General features: G+C 45.6%; 2 protein-coding genes across 4 annotated transcripts; both read left to right on the forward strand.

The window, feature by feature from the left end:
* Positions 1-19: 19 nt before the first annotated feature.
* On the forward strand, positions 20-11732 carry klc2 (kinesin light chain 2). Of its 2 annotated transcripts, none has more exons than XM_084551889.1 (14): positions 20-199; positions 2668-2913; positions 3003-3351; positions 4916-5132; positions 5213-5402; positions 5549-5722; positions 5872-5971; positions 6586-6635; positions 6864-6931; positions 7736-7844; positions 8130-8282; positions 8389-8513; positions 8834-8891; positions 9036-11732. In XM_084551889.1, exons 2-14 carry the CDS (start codon positions 2686-2688, stop codon positions 9117-9119), a joined length of 1905 nt encoding a protein of 634 aa, XP_084408015.1. In that variant the 5' UTR covers positions 20-199; positions 2668-2685; the 3' UTR covers positions 9120-11732. The 2 variants fall into 2 exon arrangements, with proteins under 2 accessions (XP_084408015.1, XP_084408016.1); XM_084551890.1 differs by having other exon boundaries at positions 21-199; positions 3003-3339.
* A 113-nt stretch (positions 11733-11845) lies between these two features.
* On the forward strand, positions 11846-22486 carry prkd4 (protein kinase D4). Of its 2 annotated transcripts, none has more exons than XM_084551865.1 (19): positions 11846-12060; positions 12462-12628; positions 14718-14856; positions 15420-15551; positions 15628-15782; positions 15871-16066; positions 17137-17220; positions 17655-17811; positions 18022-18145; positions 19408-19485; positions 19608-19821; positions 19932-19957; positions 20044-20116; positions 20197-20303; positions 20387-20548; positions 20652-20750; positions 20826-21093; positions 21478-21563; positions 22188-22486. In XM_084551865.1, the coding sequence occupies exons 2-19, from the start codon at positions 12473-12475 to the stop codon at positions 22350-22352; spliced, it is 2421 nt and encodes an 806-aa protein (XP_084407991.1). In that variant the 5' UTR covers positions 11846-12060; positions 12462-12472; the 3' UTR covers positions 22353-22486. The 2 variants fall into 2 exon arrangements, with proteins under 2 accessions (XP_084407991.1, XP_084407992.1); XM_084551866.1 differs by having other exon boundaries at positions 12483-12628.
* The last annotated feature ends 722 nt before the right edge of the window (positions 22487-23208 follow it).

Raw genomic sequence — 23208 nt, forward strand, 5'->3', positions numbered from 1 at the left:
ATAATGACTCCCTATATGTGTTTGGCAGAGTGCGTCGCCACGCAACCGTTAATTACGTTTTATTTTGGAAAAACCGTACCGGAAGTGGTTTCACAGTAGTGGACTTGACGCAGGTCTGTCTGGTCTGACTGGAGCATCACAACATTGTCCTGCTGCTTTGTTCGAGGGCCGGAAACCATCGCATTTGTCTTCGATGAAGGTAACAGATAAATAACATCCCTTTCGGCTTTTGGTCGCAGTTGCATCGATACAATTGATCAGTTGTTACGCGCGATGTAAACAGGTTGGGATGTTTTTAGCAAATCAGACAGCGAGGTCTGTAAATGTGTCATCTGCAGACGCCAGTTTGGGAAACGTCTCCTTTTACATTGTCTCGGTTATATTGTTAACATTATATTGGAAATAGAGTGTAGTCTAAGAAGTGCTGGTAATGTTGTGTGTTGTGTAAGACCTTGAAGCTCGGGCCTGCACTGTTTACAAACAGTTTGCATGTCGGATCCTGACACATGAACACAGTATAAGTGCGATTATTCAGTTGCGACTCTATGATTCAGCTGTTATCATTATTTTTCCTCTCTTTCTTTCTTTTTTTTTTTTTTTTCTTGCACACTGCTCGGTCACCTTGATTGATCCTCTGCCAAGCCAAACGTCGCCTCGCTCCCGGCCTCGGGCCTCCACCATGCACCGGCTCATTTATTTATTCTGTGCCTTTGAACGGTCTCATGTCGGATGCGTTGGAGACAGATAACGATCATTTCCGGACGTCATTTTATTGACGCTTCACATACGCTGTGCTCGCTTGCATTTGCAAAGGTTGGTCTAGATGGGAAGCGTGGATATTGGTGCATTGCAGTCAGTGCACGAGGCGGATGGGAGGGGGGGAGGAGGAGGAGGAGGATGGGTGAGTGAATGAGGAAGGGAGGAAGCATGAGAGGAGAACAGGTGCGCCTCCACGATCAAAGCTGAATAAGGGAGAAAGTCACGATGTCGGACAACTGTCTCCCCTGTCCTCTGTCCTCCTGCTGCTGCTGCAAAGGTTTCACTGACGTGGAGACCTACAGGCTGCACAGTTACACGGATCATATTTAGACCCTGTTTGGATATGTAATGTTGATATCATTCTGTGGAACTTTCTAGATGTGGACACACAAATCATCCAAATATCAAGAGACACGGCTCGACTTTTATTTCTCTTTGGGTTTAGACAGACAAAAGTGATTCTGGTTCAGCTTCATTTCATCAAATAAGTAAATGAGTCATTCTCAGATCAATGATATTAAAAACTGCAACCTCAATCACATGAACAGTTTTAAGCCACTGAGTCTTTACAGTCCATATATCTGACTTTAAGCTGCGTTGATATTGATTTTCAAGTGTTGACAAATGATCTAACAGCGCTACTTCATGTAAGTGTCATAAAGGGGTCCGCTACAGAGTCACTTCCTGATCTTTCTCGTCTCTACAGGACATGTTGACGTCTTTAAGCTCTTTGTGTCGGTTGTAGGGTCCACAACTTTAGTTCAACTGACAAAAAGAAATACTTTTCAGGTGAAGTAGTCATATACACCAAAAAGTGGGAGCAGGTAACATCCTAAGAGCCAGACATATGACTCTGTATATTTGCACCACGTGTAAATGAACACCAAGTTCACCAATAATAATGTTGGCGTGTAAACACGTCTACAGCTTATCCAAAAATTGTTTTTAAAAAGTGGACTTTTTTTTTAAAACGCTTTTTGGATATACCCTGACATGGATGACTGAGAACCTTCACAGACATGTCTACAGCCTGTTTGTATTAACTATTCTGAATTTGCTTAAATGTAGCTTTCCTTTTACTCACAAATGATGGACATATTGACAGACGTGAAGCTAAAACTAGCCAGTGATATTGAGGAGATGGTTCAGTGACATTTGATTATTTTTATTTTTTCGATGTTGTTCTGTCCCTGTGCTGTGCTGCCCGGTGTCTCCCCGCTCTTGCAAGGGCAGACCTGTTGTGTGATCAGTTCTAACTTTAATTGGATTTACTGTTTTCTGGCAGCTGCTGTGTCAAGCTCAGAAGAATCCTATTGGACTAATCTAAATGTGGTCTGACTGCGTAGTACTTTCACTCACCCAGGAGACACTTTATGAAGTGAAACTGGAGCATTAGATTTTCTATTATTTTTTTAATTTATTTATTTTTTCTGTGTTATATCCTCCTTCCATCTCTTTAAACGCTATAATTTAGAAGAAGAAGCTGTGGGACAGTGAATGTGTCTCAGGAACGTTCGTCCTGCGTCCTGTGGGTCTCATTTAGCTCCCTTCATTAGTTTTGTTTACAGACGTTTATGCTGCTCATTGTGCTTCAGTGTGCACAGGTGGATATTGAAACTGCTTGGTTTTACAGGTTTGTGACTCGTCATTACTGTCATAATGAAGCCTGCTGAATACCACTTTGACCTGCATCTGATATCTTTTAATTTCTCCAAAGTCATTAGATCCTATTTTCATTTTCTCTATCTCTCATTCACTTTTCTACTCTCTTCCCTTTTACTGTCATCTTCTAGTTGACCTCAGCGACCAGCAGATAAAGGATCTGATTACACAGAGTAGCTAATGTTAAAATGTGAGAATGTCAAGCTAAAGTCAGCCCCATTTGTTTTCTTGCCCCTGTCCCCACAGTGTGAATGAAACCAGGCAATGTCCACCATGGTGTATCCACGTGATGAAGCCCTGGAGCGACTGAGCCAGGATGAGATCGTCCTTAACACTAAGGCCGTCATGCAGGGCTTGGAGACGCTGCGTGGCGAGCACGCCCAGCTCCTCAACTCACTGCTGGACTGCACCCAGCCTCCTGCCGCCCAGGAGAAATCCGGCCTGCTCCGCAAGAGCCTGGAAGCCATCGAGCTGGGCTTGGGAGAGGCACAGGTGAGAGACACGGCACGGACATTACGAAATCTTTTGTTCAAAATCACTGTATAAAATTCACCCACAATCACGGTTTCCATCTTCCTCAGGTGATCATCGCCCTTTCGAGCCACCTGAGCGCTGTGGAGGCGGAGAAGCAGAAGCTGCGCTCCCAGGTGCGCCGCCTCTGCCAGGAGAACCAGTGGCTGCGGGACGAGCTGGCGGGAACGCAGCACAAGCTGCAGTGCAGCGAGCAGAGCGTCGCCCAGCTGGAGGAGGAGAAGAAGCACCTGGAGTTCATGAACCAGATCAAGAAGTTCGACGACGATGTCTCGCCCTCGGAGGAGAAGAGCTCGGGCGGAGGCGGAGGCGGAGGAAGTGGAGGAGGAGACACTTCAAAGGACAGCCTGGATGACTTGTTTCCCAACGATGATGACCAGGGATCAGGTATGGGATCAGGTATGGGATCAGGTATGGGAGCAGCAGTGATCTGTGGATTGGCCACAGATCCCATAGTATAGAATAATTATGACTATATAATGTGAACATTTGAAATAATAAATTCATATGTACCATGATAACCCACATCTCGGTTTAAAAGGTTAGTGGTAGATCACAGGAAACCAGTAAACATCATTTGGCTCAGTAATAATGACCAACCTCCTCCGTGACAGATGAGTTCATGTTGCGGCATTTGTGAATCAGGTCAAAGCTGTTAGGTCATGCTAAAAGGTGTTTTTTTTTTTTCTAGTGTGGTCTTTATATTTAGTGAAGAGTGACTCACTTGTGCAGGGGTCGGAGGTCTGAATGCACAACGACGCAATCAACGCTGTTTTTATTTAATGTACCATCAAACTGCTCGGCTCGACACAGTCATGCCTTTCAGTAACTCGGTGCTCAGCTGCCCTGAAGCCTGTTAAACACTTAGGCACATGTTGTTCTCCAGGCTTAGCTCTGATACAAGCAGCTCCTTGTACGTATAGCTGGTTAAGGATACTGAGCTGTGGCTTGCTCGGCGAAGGCTAAATTCACTGTCCAAACACAAGCTCAGGACTGTAAATTTACTGATTTCAGTGTCAACATTAAAACTGCGGATAAAAAAATGAGGTCACTGGTGTTGGTATGTGGTGCTCGTTCAGCTTCCCTCCACATTACCCAGACAGTGAGTGCTGCAGTGCTTTCCTCTTGATCTCTTTAATTATTGATGGCTGAATATTCATAAACACTTCTCTGAGGATTTGTCTTAAGTTCAAAGTCACATTCAGTCATAAAGTGTAAAAGTATAGCTTATAGGCGAGTTGGTTCATTATTCTTCAGACATTAGATCTTCTGTATAAAGACTATTATTAGATTAGATCATCAGAATAGGTTAAAGTAATCCAGACACCTGTGTGCAAAAAACAGAAAACCTAAGCTAAGATGCAGCTTTTAAAGTTGCTGGATCAAACTGGGTGTTGCAGTCCCCAATGATTTAGTACAGCACTTGCACGGAGAAGCCTCTGGGGTGACTTTGTTATCCACGAGTAGGAAAGAGGTAGAGCCAGATCGGGCAGCATCTGCTACCTCCTCCTCACGCCAAGACAGACGAATAAACCTGTCACAGGAAACGTGCCAAGACCGTGTCTTTCCACCGGTACGACACATCCTCAGTTGTGTACCTCGGCTTTATTGAGTGTTTCAGCCTTTTATTGTGATACAAGACACCCTCAGCCGAGGTAGGCCACACCACAGCCTGTGTGTCACAAAAAAGACTTTATTTACCTTCAGACATCAGCAAAAATATATACAGAATGAAAAAAATGGAGAGTAGGACTTCTTACAAGAACCTGCTGGATTTCCTTGGAAGCCATGTGCCAGATCTGACTTAATGTTTTTGTCCTGTTTGGATCTGTTACATTTTGTTCTGCCTATTAAATCAAACAGCAATCTGAGAACTTCTTGTTTGGCTTCAGGAAACTGTTGTGTGTTTTTAGTTATTTTGAACTCTCCTTTGTCCTCCCCTGCCATCCCATCTGTCTTACAGCCCGGCCCAGTGGAGAGGCAGCAGCCCAGCAGGGAGGCTATGAGATCCCAGTCCGCCTCAGGACGCTGCACAACCTGGTGATCCAGTACGCCACCGAGGGGAGGTACGAGGTGGCTGTGCCGCTGTGCAAACAAGCCCTGGAGGACCTGGAGAAGACGTCTGGACACGATCACCCTGACGTGGCCACCATGCTCAACATCCTGGCCCTGGTGTACAGGTGGGGGTTAGTTTAAATTTATAGTTTCTGTGGCAAATCCTCAGATTTTTACCACACGGCTGTTTTGTGTTGTCCTCCAGGGATCAGAACAAATACAAAGAGGCTGCGTTCCTCCTGAATGATGCCCTGGCCATCAGAGAGAAGACACTGGGGAAGGACCACCCAGCTGTGGCTGCGACCCTCAACAACCTGGCTGTACTGTATGGCAAGAGGGGCAAATACAAGGAGGCTGAGCCCCTCTGCAAGCGAGCGCTGGAGATCAGAGAGAAGGTACCGAGCCTAACTGTAAACTGCAGAACAGGTCCTGTTTGTGCCTATTTGAACGAAGCACAGCCATGCAAATGATCCTGAAAAGCTCCATGTGATCGCGATTTGATTTGCAAATGTGCATAAATCTCCGTCCCTGTTGTGTCCAGGTACTGGGCAAGTACCACCCGGACGTAGCCAAGCAGCTAAACAACCTGGCCCTGCTGTGTCAGAACCAGGGCAAGTACGAGGAGGTGGAGTACTACTACACACGGGCCCTGGAGATCTATGAGTCCAAACTGGGAGTCGACGACCCCAATGTGGCCAAGAGCAAAAATAACCTGGTGGGGACTTAGAAAGACACTTACCAGACACTTGATATTGTCTCATTGAGCTCTTAAATACTTTTTTTTTTAATACTTTAATTCCTTCTGTGTGTTTTTTCTGAGCTAAGACGCATCGATCAAAGACTGTCTGTGTCGTTTCTGTTTAGGCCACATGCTACCTGAAGCAGGGCAAGTTCAAAGATGCTGAGGCCCTGTACAAAGAGATCCTGACCAGGGCACACGAGAAGGAGTTTGGATCTGTCAACAGTAAGTAGAGCCAACAGTCGATCAGCTGAGTCACTCTGAGGTGACCGTATCAAAGCCTCCTGCTCACAGTTGCCAGAGGAGGATCAGGTCTTGGCTCATTCATATAACCTAAAACATGTTTTTTCAGAAAAACCTTTAACACCATAGCTTATTTTTAACATGTTTATGATCTCACTGCAGTGAAGATGCCCAGAAGCCTCAACGGTTAGTCACTGTTGTGTTTTGGGATTCAGTTTTTGGTTGGGCCACACCCTGCTCCCTGCATGCCTCTGAGCTCTCAGCAGGTCAGGGGATTATTCGGCGATACTGAAGCGTACAAATCGGCTTAATGTTGATGTTTCCCCTCCCGCCTGTCCCACTAAGTCTTATCAAACCCTTATGTGCTCACATGCCCAGCACGAGAAAGGAGCTTGGCAGGAATTTGGCATCGCACAATCTCGGTTAGCGACAGCCATGAAGGACAGAGAGGCTTCGGTCTGAACTCTTAAGTCTCTGTAGAGATCTTGGTTACCTGGTTAGCATTTAATTCGAGTGTTGTGATCCACACACAGTGTCATTCTGCATTCTGTCACATTAAAGTTATGTGATTTCTCTCTGATCTCTTTATTTTCCAGACGACAATAAACCAATCTGGATGCACGCAGAGGAGCGAGAGGAGAGCAAGGTCGGTTATTTAGGTTGACCTTTCATTTAATGACACTGGCTTGCAAGCGACACTTCATATAAATGGTTTGGACAGCCATTAAGAATGATTGAGCACAGCAGAGTGGACAAAGGGCAGCAGGGACAGATTGCTGTGTAATGGGCCGATGTGTCACAGCCAGCTCCTCGTGTTCTTTGGACGTTTTAATTTAATCTCCCTCTTCATTTTCTCTCTCTCTCTCGCTCTCAGAGTAAACGCAAGGACTCTGGCCCGTACGTAGAATATGGTAGCTGGTACAAGGCCTGCAAGGTGGACAGGTGAGTCAGATGTTTGACTTCACTGGAAATGTGTCGACGCTGGTCAAAACCTGTATGTGCCAAATCTCCTGAATAATTAGAATGTTAGAAAATAATTGTCATTCATGGGTAGTTCAGGTGGCAATCTGAAAGTCGTGACAGTCAGTCATTGGCTAGTGTCTGGCCATCTGTAAGCGTCTGCGTCAACTGAGCACGTTCAGTCAACGATGGAACGACTCGGTGAGAGAAAACTCTGCCGCCCAGCGTAGTGAGGTAGTGCACAAGAAGAGAAAGCCACAAAAGGTTTCTCAGGCCAACACGATTAAGGAGATATCAGCTCCGTACAATGGTTTATAGCTCTGCCTAGCTAATAGCAGCTACGGCCACATGCTGGTTTCAGTAGTTATTTCCTTTCACACAGATACAGAACATCTACCAGCTTGTCGTTGGCTACTATCTTTGCAGTGTGCTCAGGTGACGACCTTGGTTGCCAGTAGTTCTGTGACACCGGTTTGCTGCGTCCGGACCTCAGGCTTCAAAGAAGGGGGCACAAAAAAGGGAAACTGTCTTTTTGCCTTAGGTTCAGATCATGCTACGGTGAAAGTCACAACTGAATGACGTCCTTAAATCAGCATGAGTTAGCTGTTTCTTTGTTTCCACCTCTGTTTAAGTTGTCCCGAGTAAAAGCACACTGGCACCAGATCCAATAAAAGGAGCTGTCTCTGCCAGCTGATTCATTTGCTTAACTTTTGTGAATGAAGTACTTTAAGCATCTGTCTATCAGTATAAAGTAACTAAACTTTGCTTTGTGGATTTTTGTTTTAGTCCAACGGTGAACACGACCCTCAAAAGCTTGGGAGCGCTGTATCGTCGCCAGGGCAAACTGGAGGCAGCGGAAACGCTGGAGGAGTGCGCCAGCAAGACACGCAAACAGGTACAATGCAAACACACCGCTGTATGTAGAATTACTGCTGTTAGATTAGTTGTCAGGGGTCTTTAAAGGGTCTTCTGTTCCGTTGAGCAACCCGATTAGTTCAACAGGCTTTTCAGCTGTGAGTTACCGGCCCATAAACCGTGCCCAAGTGATTTAAAGATCGAGCTAATGTTTGTACAATGTAGTAAAGAAAACATTAAGATCGCACTCATGCTGTGAAAGCCTTTGTGTAAGCTTCATCACTCCAACCCTGTTTTGTGTGTGTATGTGTGTGTCTTCTCTCAGGGTATCGATGCCATTAACCAGAGCAAGGTGGTGGAGCTGCTGAAGGACGGAGCAGCTGGAGGGAGCAACAGACGACACAGCAGGGAGGGAACCAACGGGCCAGGGGGACAGAGAGGGGAGGGCGAGGGCGACGACTCCGCTGAGTGGAACGGGGTAAGTAAATCTTCAGCTGTTAGTTTGATTAAACCGAAGCTGTGAGAAAGAAGCCCAGGCTCTCGAGTCCTAAAGTCTCCAGTGAAACTTTTTGTTTTGTCCTCAGGACGGCAACGGGTCTCTGCGTCGCAGCGGCTCCTTCGGGAAGATCCGAGATGCCCTGAGAAGGAGCAGCGAGATGCTGGTGAAGAAACTGCAGGGGAGCGGACCTCAAGAGCCCCGCAACCCAGGGTACGACTAACGTCTGTGTCTAAATGTGACCTTATTGTTAGTTAGGAGTTAGTCAGAGCCCAAGTCACATCTTTAAATGTGTTTCAATGGCGAGAGATCATTTGAAAGGAGAGAGCAGAATGTATTTAAGTACGAAAGGCTTGTGAGAATAAATATTTTGGCAGTTATACGTCGAGAAGCGACACGGTAGAGGGAAGTTCCAGGTGAACGTGATAGACTGGAACATGACCCAGGGCCAGGGCACGGTTTGTTTGTTGAGAACTCTGTTTGCCTCATCCACTGCTCTGTTCAGTTTGAGTTCATGTTGTTTTTCTGCACAGAATGAAGAGAGCAAGCTCCCTCAACTTCCTCAACAAGAGCACTGAGGAAACCACACAGGTACAGCTCATACTCTGTTCATCACAGCTATTATTAAGTGAACCAAATGCTTCAAAAATCCTGTAAGTCCAGTCCAGCTCAGTGCTCCTTAGATATCAAAACAACTGCTATAAATGTTATTAACTTCAACCGGTCTGTTTTCAGGATGCCAACTCTGGACTCTCAGACTGCAGGGGACTAAGTGCCAGCAACGTGGACCTAACCAGACGCAGCTCCCTGATTGGCTAGACAGAGACAGGAGGCGGGACTTGGGAGAAGAGAGGCTCGGTTTGATCAAACTACACACTTAAAGCTCAAGGCGGGATCAAACACTTGCAGCATATTTTTTAAAGAACACTGAGGAGAAAAAAAAAAGAAGAAAAAAAAGCACCACCGCACTAAACGTCATCCTGTAAGACGCCGCCGCCGCTTTGCTGTACAAACCGCTGCCACCGATCAGAAAAGAGAATATTTAGGTACACATTTATGAGCATGCTGCTTACTAGAAAGTGGACTGTCTGCACCTGAACGCCTCGTGGTTTTGACTCTTAGCACCGTAGCAAAGCATCGTGTTCATCACACCGTGACGAGTCTTCGACCTACACGTGCAGACACTCAACCTTAGGTAGGCTCACTGTACTCCGGGTCCAGCTCAGAGAGACCCGCTGCACTTTGTACAGTTCACAAGTAGCATGAAGTATCAACTGATGCTAACCATCCATAGGTAGAAAAAACTATTAGATTTTAACTGAGAGTAAAAAGAGAATAAAAGCAGTCTTCTGGGATTATCAAAAACACATTAGCACTAACCATTTCAACCTCACTCTTTGCCTTCTTGTTTTTTATGTATATAGTTTTAAATTATTCCATTCTTTGTATATAGTGCACATTCTTTTCTTTTTGTTTACACTTTATTGGGTTTAAGAGGGTCTTAGTTGAGAAACAGATACTACTAATGTGAAGGAAGGAAATGAAGGAGAGAGAGTGATAGAAAGAAAGAACAGGAAGTGTTCAGGTGAACACTGGCCAGAAATGCTGATAAATTTATTACCTCGGTCGCTGAAATCTGCTACCTAGCCTTCAAGGTTTCAGTCTGAACCATAACAGTGCACTTTGAGTGTAGCGGTACTGTGTGTCTGGAAGCCATCTTGATATTTACTGATGGTAGCAATCACTGGGTCCTAGTAAAGTGGCTAGCTGACGGAAAAACCTCTTCAAATGAACTTTCTTGACGCCTCGTTGAGGTGAATCCTGCAGAAGAAGGGAGGAAAAAAGATCCAGAAGGTTCATTTGAAAGCACAGTTACAAATAAACCTCATCGTTTCTCCTAAATACTACCTATATGGTACAACAGGAAGTTCAGTCAAACACAATAATCAGTACTTTCAGGTACCCTTGGCTGACAAGAATCTTAATGTTTCTGCTCTTAATATATAACATTCATAAGCCTGAATAAAATTGAGGAAAATGATGTTGAAGCGATGTCTGAAGGAATTAGTTTACAATCATTACAGCAGGATACCTGAGGCTAAATCAGCCTTGGTTTAAACATGTGGGTGAAGATCTTTATTATTTGTTAAAGGCTGACGCACTGTGCCAGCTTCGACTTGTTTACTTTCATCAACGGGATTCCTCTTGTGTCTTGTTTCATTTACCTTTTGCTGTTTCGTTTTGTTGCAAAACAATCCTCACTGTTGCGTTTTTAATGCTGGCCCGGGTGGATTTCATCAGCCGTAATCAAAGATCCGATGCACCCGCGGTGAATTACTGTCGATGAGCTGTTGTTTTATTCAGCTCTGAGCTTTTATGTTGAAGGTTATTTGAATGTTACTTTTAATGTTGATTGTGGGAGGCATTTACACTGGATTGTCTTCTTGTGCTGTTTGCAATGAGAAGCCACCGAAATAAGAACACTACCAAGAGAACTGTCCACCGAATGTACACGTCTTTTTGAGTTGAAATCAGACTCAGCGTGGTGACGCCGTGGCCTTTTTTAGCTTTCTTTCGGAACTTGCTAATACAAGAAAGCCAAAAAAGGTCAGCGTCGCCTGACCGTGGTTTCAAGGCGCAGGTTTATTGCGAAGGCATCCTGTTGACGTTGGCGCGCACACACCAGCGCCGTATGCCCAAATGAACCGAAGTCACCATCCTTGAAATCAGCAGCGGTGTCGTCACCCTGAGTCTAAAAAGTGCTCATTTTCCTATCAGCTTCTGAATGTGCGAGGCGGCGCAGGATTGGAGTGGTAACAAAGAAATGCATGCATGAAGGAAGGGAATAAAGAAAGTGAATGAAAGTGCTTTGGAAGGACGACGGGAAGGAAAAGTGCTTTAAGTATCGTTTGCAGCAAATAATGTACAGGAGTCTCTGTGTATGACCTTTATATACGTGTTCACAAAGACAAAAAAACTCCTTAAATCACTCAACACCATGTAGCTGTGTACAAATAAGTTAGTGACACACTAATTTGTAGCTGAGGATCCAATAAGCATCATTTCCAGTATACAATATTAATCAGTCACTTATTCACCCTGGGCTGGTACAGTGTCTGTGCTGCTCTGGAAACTCTGCAAACTCCATAAATATAGGAACTCTTATTTTATCCAAATGGTTGTAAATAATTGTCTTGAATCACTGTTGTAGGTAGGAAATGATCCAAAGCTTAGAAGATCAATCAGATTGTTTCTGTTTTGTGCTTTTTGTCCACATACTTATGGAGATCAGTGGATGTACTCAGAGCCACGTTAGTCGTTAAGGGTCTTGTACCTGTGTGGGAACTGTTGATGGATCTAATTATGATGGGGCCAACCTAATGTGTATTTTATCAAAGGTTCAATAAATCCAAATTCCACTTTTCAAACCAATGCTATGTCTCGTCTGTTTTCATCCACAAACCTTTCCTCACAGAGATAAACAGAGAGGGCTCTGACCATTTCAAAGAGCGTGTGTGTGTTTAGCCCTCGACGACACGGGCTGGGGGTGTTAACCGTACTCTGCGCTGTCACAAACTTCACAGAGGTGAGTGCTACTTCCTGTCTCATCGAGAGAGTCGAGCCCCGCAAAAAGGAAACCAGACCCACCAGAGCTGGTGTTAGGAATCGACGATGTTGGACTGAAGAGCTGTCGCACTTTTGAGATATAACCCTACGACTGAGGAGGAAACCTGGAGCTTGAATGAACCGGAGTTAGGAAGTAAGGCTACTCACTTCGTGTACGATGGCATGCTGTTGGTTTGTTTTTATTTTTGTAACAGGAACTTCAAATGTGACTCATTATGTAGCTTAGCTATAGCCTGATCGTGGTTCTGCATATGTATGTGCTCTATTTTGTTTCTCATTCAATCAGTAACATCAGTTTATACATATTTGACTTGTCTTTTTAGACAAAAAGGGGTCTTATCTACTAATAATGTCTCTTATTTTATACCAACTAGAGATCTTAGATGAATTTGGGTTCATGAAACAAGAACTATAATGATTGTATATAGTTTACAGTTTTGAGCCAGTAAGAGAAGCCTTAGGAGAAGTTCCATGCAGCGAACCTCAGCATTTGATCAAAACCAAACCAAGCCCCTATAAACTTTGTGCCCACAGGCTGTCTCTCCATGTTCGCAGTGACTCCCTCCAGTCCCACCAGTCCTACAGCCCCGGCTCTGGTCCAGTTCCAGTTGGGCCTCTTCAGGGAGGTGGTTCGAGTCCCTGCCGGCAACCTGAGCTACCGCCATGCCCGGAGGCTGGCTGCCGAGGTCATAGAGCGCAAGGTAATCAATCCAAGCCTCGGGCGGCCTCATTTCTGTTTTTAATCCCACTCATGAGAAGCCCTTTGAGGGTATTATACTGTAGATCTGACAAGGAAGGAGGGTTCCTTTGTTTTTAAATGTGACGTTTAGTTTCACACTGTTGACGCCTTTAACTGTTGTGAGAGTGCATCACTGATAATTGATAAAGAGGGCTTTTGGAGCTTGACCCGTCCTAGAGACAAAAAGTCTCCTTGTGTTTGTGGAAGTATTAAAATAGCGGAGATTAGCAGTCCACATCTGAGTCATGTCTCTTTGAGCCGCAGCTGGCGTTCACTGAAGGAACATGTACATGAAGATCGACGAAACCGCCATGGGTTCTGCTGTCTTAGAAGTGCACCTAACTTCCTGTTGATTTAAAAATGGTTTGAATGGTCTGTGGAGCTGAGGGGAGTTGTCGACACCTAGGCAAATGGCTAGCAGCTTCAAATAGGCCGCACCCCATAACTTTACGTCTTAATGGGTAATAGTTACATAAAAATGTCCCCCTGTACAGTTGTCATGAATGTAGATATTAGCTAAACGTGCGTTTATTCTGTAAATTTGGACATTTTAACATTGACTCGCTTCTTGTGTCAGCATCTAGTGGTCACACAAGGAACTGCATTTATTTTTTTATTATTTCGATATTGGCTTATTTCTTTAGCCATGGCGGTTTCATTAAAACAAACATATACGGCTGCGTCCAAACAGAAAGACACCAGCTTGGAACGTTGATGATGATGATTGGGATGTTTCTGGTCTCAGCACTCAACTCAGAGCTGCAGCAGCTAAAAATAAAAAACATTAGTTGTAATAATAAACATGAAGACGCAAGCGCGGGGCACTACGTGATGTCCTCTCTGAATGACAATGCACTCTAGCCCGTAGCACAGTCCCACTTGGAAAGTATTCAGTTGACGTGCCGAGTGTCTCCGGCCTCTCGGCGCTGTCAGGAAGGAGACTTTAAAAGGTCACCCTGTGCATGAAGGAGAATTGTGTGGGTTTCTGTGTAGAGTGTGGCTTTTGATAAACAGACTGGTGCAGAGTCTGGAGGAAGCTTTTGTGGTTTCTGCTGTACTGCGCTCACTTTATGAACGTGCCTGATTTCACCATTCACTCCAGAGGTTTGGATATTTATGTTTACAGTATGCTTAAAAAAATAACTTCAAAAAAACAAATTTAAACCCACATTTCACAGCTCCTTCTCATCACTTGACTCTGACGCACTTGTAAAAACTCTGCCTCAGGTATAGATTGAATTGCAAACCCGCTGCCAGAGCGTAGATGGCGCATTGAAACTGTAGTTGAGGTTAAATAAAGAAGCTAGTGGATTGCAGGTGTCGGGGCCTCTGCCTCCGTGTCAGCTGGGCTTTGTGCTGCCTCAGAGGCTGTGCGGTCGACGAGAGCGCAGAAAATTTTCCGACCACAGCCTCTCCTCTCTGATTCAAACACACGCGCAATCTGCATCGCTCAGTGCTACTTTCCAACTTTGATCTCGTCTCGAGTTTCCAGCAGCGGGCCAGCGCGGCCTGAGCTGCGTGTCAGTAAATCTCTTTGTGCATTCACTGTACTGTACACAGACCGGACTGCATGGGTCTGTCACATGCTGTATGGTCACCCTTTAGGGTCACATCAAAACAGGGCTATTTACAGAGGGACTGCATTCTCGCTCACTGTATATTTACGTTTACTTGAATAGGATTTAATTTTATACATATGCATAATACTTCCGTCTGTCCATTTGAGGAACTGAGAATAGCTTTGTCTCCTTTTTCTGGTTTTGTCTCCGTAGTGGACCTCTACTACATAATGAACACTGATGTTAGAAGAAAATATAGTGTAGACAGCTCTTAAAGCTGATGAATGTTTCTCTGCATCTTCCTCTTGATTTGTTTTCCGAGGGGCCACTCGTGATGTCTTGTGTACATTTTTGATCTGATTCCATCCTTTTGAAGCATCAGGTTAGAGTTTTTGTCTGCGTGGAAAAGGACGCTATCGTCTTCTTTTACACTTGGCGTGCTCCTTTGATGAAGAGTCTCCCCCGACGCTGTGTGCCCGTGCGTGTGTTCAGGCTCCAGACTGCAACGTGGTGGGCCCCGGGGAGAAGGTTCTGCTGTTCCGACATCTGCCCGCCTCCGAGCAGCGGCTGCAGCGCCTGAGGGACTGCGACGAGCTGCAGGATGGAGACCTCATCGAGGTCGTCATCGCAGGTCAGAAGGCTTGCTCTCATTTATCTACCCCCAGCCGAATAGCTTCCCCCTGTGAAGGATTTCATTCTAAATACTCCACGTGTTGTAAAAACAAAGACTGGACTCTCATTTTTAAGTTGAACTAGTCCTTGCACCTCCTTGCCGTGTAACCCTCACGTCCACACAGGCTGGCGGGTTATCTGTGAGCCACAGACTCCTCCTTTTTATCGACCAGTCTTTCTTTACAGCCATCGCAGAAGCTGCTAAATCTCAAAGTAAATCTCAAGTCTCAGGAGGGTATCCATGCCTAAACCTCTGGCTCAGTGTGCGTCCAGAAACTACAATCAAAATCAGTAAAGATCACAAGAGAAAGTAAAGCCCTCTTGTGAATTAGGGTGCTTGAATTTTGATTGAAGACACCATCATAGAAGCAGCCGCTCCTACTTCCTGTTTGAGAGTCATTCGAGTAGAAATCGTGCAGACTTTGATGCATTGTTTCACCTGATTGATCACACGAGCACCTGACTGTGCGTGCATGTCTGCTGGTGTAACATACTCTGTCTTGTCTCTTGTTTCCGACTCAGGATCGGCCACCGTGACCGAGATGAGGATCCGTCCCCACTCCCTGGTCGTCCAGTCGTACCGGACTCCCACCTTCTGCCACCACTGTGGAGAAATGCTGTGGGGCCTCGTCCGACAGGGGCTGAAATGCGACGGTAAAGCAGCGGCTCATCGTGCTGTAGATCTCAGAGGTGTATTTTACAAGCTGCATCTTTTCTTCCTTTTATATAGGTTGTGGATTAGACTTCCATAAACGTTGTGCGTTCCACTTGCCCAACGACTGCAGTCGAGCCCGGCGCCAGGTTAGCACCAGCCTCTCCCTGTTCCCGCCACGGCGACCTCGCACGCACTCGCTGTCCAATCAGGCAGGAGGCAGTCTGGAGGAGGTAAGGAAAGAAGAGCGTTGAGAGAGAAGCGTGTCAACATTTTTGATTGATCCGTTAAAGGGACACCACACTTTCTGACCTGCTACAGATCAGCATGACCAAGCCGTCGTCCAGACCTCCGTCCTGGGCCGAGCCTCCGGTCTGGCTGGGAGTCGGGGGCGGAGACAGGGGCATTGCTCAGGTTCCTCATACCTTCCACATCCACAGCTACACCAAGCCCACCGTGTGCCAGTACTGCCACCGGCTGCTCAAAGGCCTCTTCAGACAGGGGCTGCAGTGCTCAGGTGAGATGAATATATGTTCTCCAAGTCCTCCACTCATTTGAACGTACGCACTGATTACACTTCGACTGGAGAAGTCTCAGAAACGATCGTAAAATATGTCCTCCTATAAAGTGGAAGAACGGCTGATGTATACTGTTGTACTTGAAGACCGGTGGGCGGTAACTTGGAAACAGTGGTCCCATTAAATAACTGAAGAGTATATCAAGATAAAGTATATCTATCTAAAGTAAAAAGCTAAACTAAGGGGATCTTATCAAAAATATAAAATTTTTTATAAAATTCTGTATCAGATTATTTAAAGCAAAAAATTGATTTTTGGAAATGTATTTGGTTTCTTGTCAAGAATTACTTTACTGAGCTTATCGATGCACTTTAAATATGACATTAGCATCAATGGCTAGTTAGCTTAGCTTAGCACAAAGACTAGCCCGGACGCCAGCCCAAATTTTCCCTTCCACAACGAATTTCTTACGCTCTATGAAGATCCGCCGGGCCGGTCACATCATTTGAGTGAGCTTTCTGCTGTGATGGACTGATGAGTAACAGCAACGTCATCTCTGCGACGTTGTGTTTTGATTTTGTTTGCAACCATCTGCTGTCACGGCCAATCAGGAACAACCAGTCGCATGAATCCACATATACAGCCGGGCACATTGTCACCTGGAACAGGCTGTCACTGTGCCAGGCGGACACAGAAGGGGAATGTTCAACAAAGATCAAGGGTAAAAGGACAATAAGAACTATAGTTTAGAGAAATTGTCAAGAATTCTGCAATCTGCTATGTGTAACCTGGCTTCTTTTGAAAAACAAGACAACATACTGCTACCCTGTGGCCATTTTTAGATGCAGGGCTTTGACTTTCATTAGTCATGTTTGGATCGGAGGCTCATGAGCTCTCTCTAGGTCGACGTACGAGCACTAGCCGTGTCGAGGAGCTCTTGTCTCCCACGTATTTGCGTCAGCTAATTTTTTCCAAAAAAAAAAAGAACGCCTGGATGTGTCTCATAGAGCTCAGTGTGGAGAAGGCAAAAGTCTCATTTTACTCTCCTCCTCTCTGGTTTTACTTCCAGACTGCAGGTTCAACTGCCATCGGCGCTGTGAGCCTTTAGTCCCCAGAGACTGTCCAGGAGAGAGGAGGGGCATGAACGGGGAAGGTGAGCAGCAGCAGCAGCAGCAGCAGTCCCTTGTGGTCTGGTTTTCCTTTTGTATTCAGGGTCTGTAACTGTGTTACATCGTGACTCTTTGAAAAGGCTTCTGATGTTCTCATGGGGCTGTGATGAGTCGAAGATGATTCACCTCCTTCTAAAGGAGATTTGATGGATTCAGGCCTTGGTCTGAGCTGGATTTCCAGAAACTAGAGACCAAGTACTCTGGTTAATGATTTCATGATTTATTGCTTCATTTAACAATTGAAATGCTAAATATTTTCTTTGTCAAGTCTTTTACTATAATCGTAAAGTCAATATCGTCATGTTTATGGCTGTTGATTGAACAAAAAACATCTTCCATGATATTTTTGTCTAGATCTAATAATGAGCACATGAATTTGAAATTTGTAGGTGATCATCCGTTGCTTTCATTTTCCCAGAATCCTCAGCAGGTAGTAGTATCTGCCTGCCGGACCCAGAGGACAATGAATCAGAGCTCACCAGCGTGACACTCGATAGCTCAGACGAGGAGGTGTCCACTGACAGTGACTCACAGCCAGAGATCAAGGAAGTGGAGCAACCGCGAGAGCCAATGAGGTCAGAGGAGGTTCATTTATTCTGGTGATGTAATCTGAGCTAAAAAGCTGCTGAACTCGTCTGCATGGCAATCCTGGTTGTGTTTCTTGAGCTTTTGCACCACGCTGCCACCCAGAGGCAGCTGCTTTAACAGTGACCAGGTTTTGTTTTTCTTTATTTTTTTGATTAATTAGTTGTTTCTGTCGATTTTCTCCTCATTCCCTCCGTCAGTCCGTGTTTCAGCAGCAACATCCCCCTGATGAGGCTCGTCCAGTCGGTGCACCACACTAAGAGGAGAGCTGGAGGAGTCCTGAGAGAGGGATGGCTGCTGCATCACACCAACAGAGACACACTGGTGAGGAACGCACAGACTTATTTTGAGACAGTCAGCTCTTCTTTCTGAAAATCAGCTGAAACACAGTCCCAAAAAACAATGTATAATCACTTATATACAAAATTCCTGCATCTTTCTTCTAATTCATGTTTATACAATATTTAATTGTGATTAATCGCATTATTGTCCATAATTAATGCGCGATTAATCGCAAATTAATCACACTTTTTTTTATCAGTTCTAAATGTACATCAAAGGGATATTTTCAAGTTTTTAATATTGACATGGACGTGGGATCCGCTTGCTTCATGCAGTTGTGTGTTGTTATCCAAGACAGTGATAAATACTGTCCAGAAAAACCTTAAAGGTACCTCAGGCTTAAACAATATTCTGCATCTATGCTGTAAACTTGCTACTGTGGTCGGCCTTTGTTGAGGGGGAGGAGGGCTCTCTGTATCAACTGTGTGCTTGGACATCAAGTGGTTTAAGAGACTTGAACTCATCATTCAAAAGATCCTTTTATGCTCAACAGGATTGGTTTCTGCCATAGACTGTATATAAATATGGACAACGCGTCCCCACTTGCTTGCGCCGACCAAACTGATAATAGTTTCCCGGGGATACGGACAGCACCATCTTACAAGTTTGGTGTCTGCGCAGCATGGTCCGATAGTGGAGCCATGATATCTATGACCCAGCCACACCTTAATTAATACTACGCTCTTCTACCTCCACCAGTTACGAGGAAATGTTGGATTATACACTGTACTTGTTTTTATTTTTTCCAACTCTCACAGTGCTACGGACCGCTTTGCGGAGCGGTTGGCATGGCAACTTGTGGTCATCACGATGCCACATCCTGTTTCTATAGCGTCAAATAACTACCTAAAAAGAAGTCCCTCAGACACTTGAAAATGCGTCAGTATTATATTAACTACCTAAAATGACAGAAACCATCCTTGGAAAAAAACTATTTGACGTGTATTTTAGTGTTTTAGTTTGGCCTAAGTCCCGCCCATTAACATAGAGGAGGTGGAGCTCATGACCTATATTGCAGCCAGCCACCAGGGGGAGCTCTACTTGCTTTGGCTTCACTGAGAAGCTGTTCCATCATACATGTCGTAGAGGTTTGTAGTTTCGGCTGCTGCCTAATTCCTGAAACTACGGGTCGCAGCGAGGGTCAAATCACAGAACGTGCATGTCAAAAAAAGAAATAAATAGTGGTGTTAAAAGGACTTTTTATAGCCCTAATTTATTGACAGGATTTGTCTGTCTTTTCCCAGAGGAAACGTCATTACTGGATCTTGGACTGGAAGACCATCACTCTGTACCAGAACGAGAGCAGCACCAAGTACTACAAGGTAAAACCTCGACATGGGGGACACTGATCCACAGATATAAAATTGAAAGATTTAGGATTCGAGATGAGGAAGATAAACAGAAATACAACCCTCCTCCTCTTCCTCCTCTCCCTCCCCTGCAGGAGATCCCTCTGTCCGAGGTGCTGCAGGTCCAAGGCCCCGGCCAGCTCTCCGTGCCCTCGCTGCCCGGCGCCGTCGCTCACTCCTTCGAGCTGGTGACGGCGTCGCTGGTGTACTGCGTGGTGGCCGGCGAGGACGGAGCAGCCTGGGAGAGCTCGATTAATCAGGCTCTGATGCCCGTGCAGAGCAGCGGAGGACAGAGCGAGGAGAGGCAGGGTGAGCTGAAGATCCAAACTTAAAAACTCATGTTTTTAATCATGTAAAGAGGGAAATGTTTCTGTGGCAGTCTTTATTTACAAAAAGAATCTGTCTTGTCCTGATTACAGATAAAGATCAACATGTAGACGACGTGGTGAGGATCTACTTTTGTTCTCCTGAATATATTATCGACACTTTCATACCCTGGTGTGTAAGAAAGTGTGTGTGTATGTGTTTCAGGACATCAGCACAGTGTACCAGATCTTCACAGACGAGGTGTTGGGTTCAGGACAGTTTGGGGTGGTGTACAGAGGTGAGCTGGTTCTCACTCCTCATCTGAGTGGCTGAAATCAGAGGATGGGTCCTGAGTACATGTCCCGTCTCATTCTCCAGGTACTCACAGGACGTCGGGTCGACCGGTCGCCATCAAAGTCATCGACAAGACGCGGTTCCCCACCAAACTGGAGAGACAGCTGAGGAACGAAGCGGTCATCTTGCAGGTGTTCATCAGGCGTTAGCGTGAACTGTGTGAACAGGTTATATCCTGTAACATCTAACACATGCGTGTGTGTGTGTTGCACAGAACCTGTCCCACAACGGTGTCGTTCTGTTGGAGGCGATGTCTGAGACCGCCCAGCACATCTTTGTCGTCATGGAGAAGCTCCACGGAGACATGCTGGAGATGATTCTGTCCAGTGAGAAAGGGCGGCTCCCTGAACGCATCACTCGCTTCCTGGTCATGCAGGTGTGAGATTCTGATGTGGAGTTTTTGTGTCTTTTAACAGAAGAAGGTGCATTAACACATTAGAAGATACTGTAGCATGACGAGTGTGTGTCCCGTTTGTCAGATCCTCGAGGCTTTGCGGTACCTGCACTTCAAACACATCGCTCACTGTGACCTAAAACCTGAGAATGTCCTCCTGGCCTCTGCCGACCCCTTCCCTCAGGTGGGACAGTTTTTTCACCTTTTATTCATCGACAACGGACGGAAACGTTTTTATTAAATCAGCTCTGCGTCTCAGGTGAAGCTCTGCGACTTCGGCTTCGCCCGCATCATCGGCGAGAAGTCGTTCCGCCGCTCGGTCGTGGGGACTCCGGCCTACCTGGCGCCCGAGGTGATCAGCAGCAGCGGCTACAACCGCTCCCTGGACATGTGGTCCGTGGGCGTCATCATGTACGTCAGCCTGAGCGGCACATTCCCCTTCAACGAGGACGAGGACATCCGGCAGCAGATCACCAACGCCTCCTTCATGTACCCGCGCCAGCCCTGGACCTCCATCTCATTGGAAGGTAAGAACGGTTTGTTTTTACTTTTGAAAGCGCCCCCTGCTGGTGCGTTTAAGGACACCTGGTTAGGAAATGACGCTTCAGAATATAAGAATAGGTCAGATTATAGAATCCTTTACACTAAATACACGTTTCTTTTTTTCTTATGGCTTTACTATATTCTGCAACGGATAATCAGAAATCAGACGTCTTTGAAGGCATCATTAGGGAGCATCTTCAACAAAAATCCATTAAATTAACTTTTATTTTGCTTTCTACCTCATTTTCTTCTGGAGTCTGGTATTTTTCACTAAAAGTTGACTACTCACAGATGCCTGCTCTTCTCCTGTTGCCCACCGGGTGTCTCCAGCGAGTAACTCCTCTCTTCCTCTCCCTTTTCCTCTGCAGCCGTGAGCCTCATCAATAACCTGCTGCAGGTGTCGGTGAGACGGAGGTTCAGCGTGGGCAAAGCGCTGGGACACTCGTGGCTGCAGGTCAGATATTTTACTCTCCGGTTATGTGGATTGTACAGAGGGTTTTGTTGAATAATTCATTATATAAAAGCCAGAGATGACTAATTTCAGCCTCACTGAAAGCTCAGATGTTGTTGAGGATACTGCAGCATACCTGAACTTATGATATCCAAGCTCATCGTGCACATACGTGTACAGTAACTAGTCTATTTGATACAGGCTTTTACTCACCACTGAAAAGAAAGAAAAACTGTGAAGCTGTCCCTGTCGACAGCTGCACATTGGTCAGCCATAACTTGCCTGATATTGTGTAGGTGTTTTCTGCAGTGGACGGGGGTCAGCATGGACACCCTGACTGGTTTGCAGCTACGCTGACAAACAAACTCTGATGACTGTGTGTTCTGACACCTTCAGATCAGCTACAGTTTTGGAGAAACACAATTTGTTCCTTGTCAGAGTTGCTCAATCTTTCTAATTTCCCTGCTTCTAACGTCAACTTTGAGGACAAAATGTTCACTTGCTCTCTAATCCAGTTGGTATGACAACCAGATAATCACTGCTAATTACTTGACCTGTCAGTGGTCATAATGTTATGGCTGATTGGTGTACATTTCTGATTTATCATTGCCGTCTTCCCTCCTGCAGGACTTCCAGCTGTGGTGCGACCTCAGGCAGTTCGAGCTGAAGATGGGCTGCAGGTATCTGACGCACCGCGGAGACGAGGAGCGCTGGATGCGCTACGCTCAGGAGAGAGGCTTCAGCTTCCCCTCCCACCTCTGCCAGGACCCCAGCAGCGAAATGGACATGTGACCTCAGGGGGTGAGCGGAGGGTTAAAAGTCGGACGCTTTCTGGTCTGTACAGCGTGGACTCAGAACTTGATCTGAATATCTATTTTTTTAAGGGAAACAAGAAGAACCTAAATGTAATAAATAAAAAAACAACACAAACAACTGTTGTTTAGTAATATAATTTTCCTTTTTTATTCCAAGTTGAGGTTTTTAAATGTGACCATTTGAAAAGGAGTTTTTGTAGCATGGACAGAGTGAGTTGAGGATGGGAGGAGGAGAATGGAGCACAGATTAAAGTACAATCATGCACAGGGTGGCTCGCTCTGCTTATCATGGCTGACCCGTCGTTTTAAAATGGGACCAAAACCCTATGTGCTTCCTCACTGACATAGGCCTGCTATGGTCCCATGGCTTCGTATTTTGTCCATAACTTTCCTGATGCCCTGTTGTCTCTCTTGCTCGACACCTCTCTCTGTCTGTGTCCCTCCTCCTCCTGATTTTTTGACTCATCAGAAACGTGTCCCGAACTCAAAGGAGACTGGACAGAGAGGAGAGAGAGGTGGGATCGTTCTCTCTGTCTGGCCGTAACGGTTTGTCTTTCTGTTTTCGTTCCCGAGTCACCATCCAGCCATGGCCGTCTTTATATGTACCCACAGTGCCTTAAGTTCTCTCTCTGTCCTGATTCTGGCGTTGAGGTGCTCTCATTCGTCCTCCTTTTGTTCCTGAGTGTCTTAAATCTTTAAGATCTCCAGGTTGAATCTGCTCTGACGTTCAGATTTCACAGTGCTATTCCTGACCTGCTTTGCTCCTCTGCTGACTGAACCGTTAACAGGCTCCTACTGTCAACGTTTGGGTTTTTTGTCTGATTAAGAAGAGT

This window comes from Chelon labrosus (genome assembly GCF_963514085.1).
Source record: "Chelon labrosus genome assembly, chromosome: 1".
Lineage (NCBI taxonomy): Eukaryota > Metazoa > Chordata > Actinopteri > Mugiliformes > Mugilidae > Chelon > Chelon labrosus.

Coding starts and splice junctions, on each gene's coding strand:
- klc2 (XM_084551889.1), top strand. CDS start 2,686: ATGTCCACCATGGTGTATCCACGTGATGAAGCCCTGGAGCGACTGAGC. Junction 6,636..6,863: donor AGGAGCGAGAGGAGAGCAAG/GTCGGTTATTTA, acceptor TCTCGCTCTCAG/AGTAAACGCAAGGACTCTGG. Junction 6,932..7,735: donor AAGGCCTGCAAGGTGGACAG/GTGAGTCAGATG, acceptor TTTTTGTTTTAG/TCCAACGGTGAACACGACCC.
- prkd4 (XM_084551865.1), top strand. CDS start 12,473: ATGTTCGCAGTGACTCCCTCCAGTCCCACCAGTCCTACAGCCCCGGCT. Junction 15,783..15,870: donor CAGGAGGCAGTCTGGAGGAG/GTAAGGAAAGAA, acceptor GACCTGCTACAG/ATCAGCATGACCAAGCCGTC. Junction 19,822..19,931: donor ACAGAGCGAGGAGAGGCAGG/GTGAGCTGAAGA, acceptor TCCTGATTACAG/ATAAAGATCAACATGTAGAC.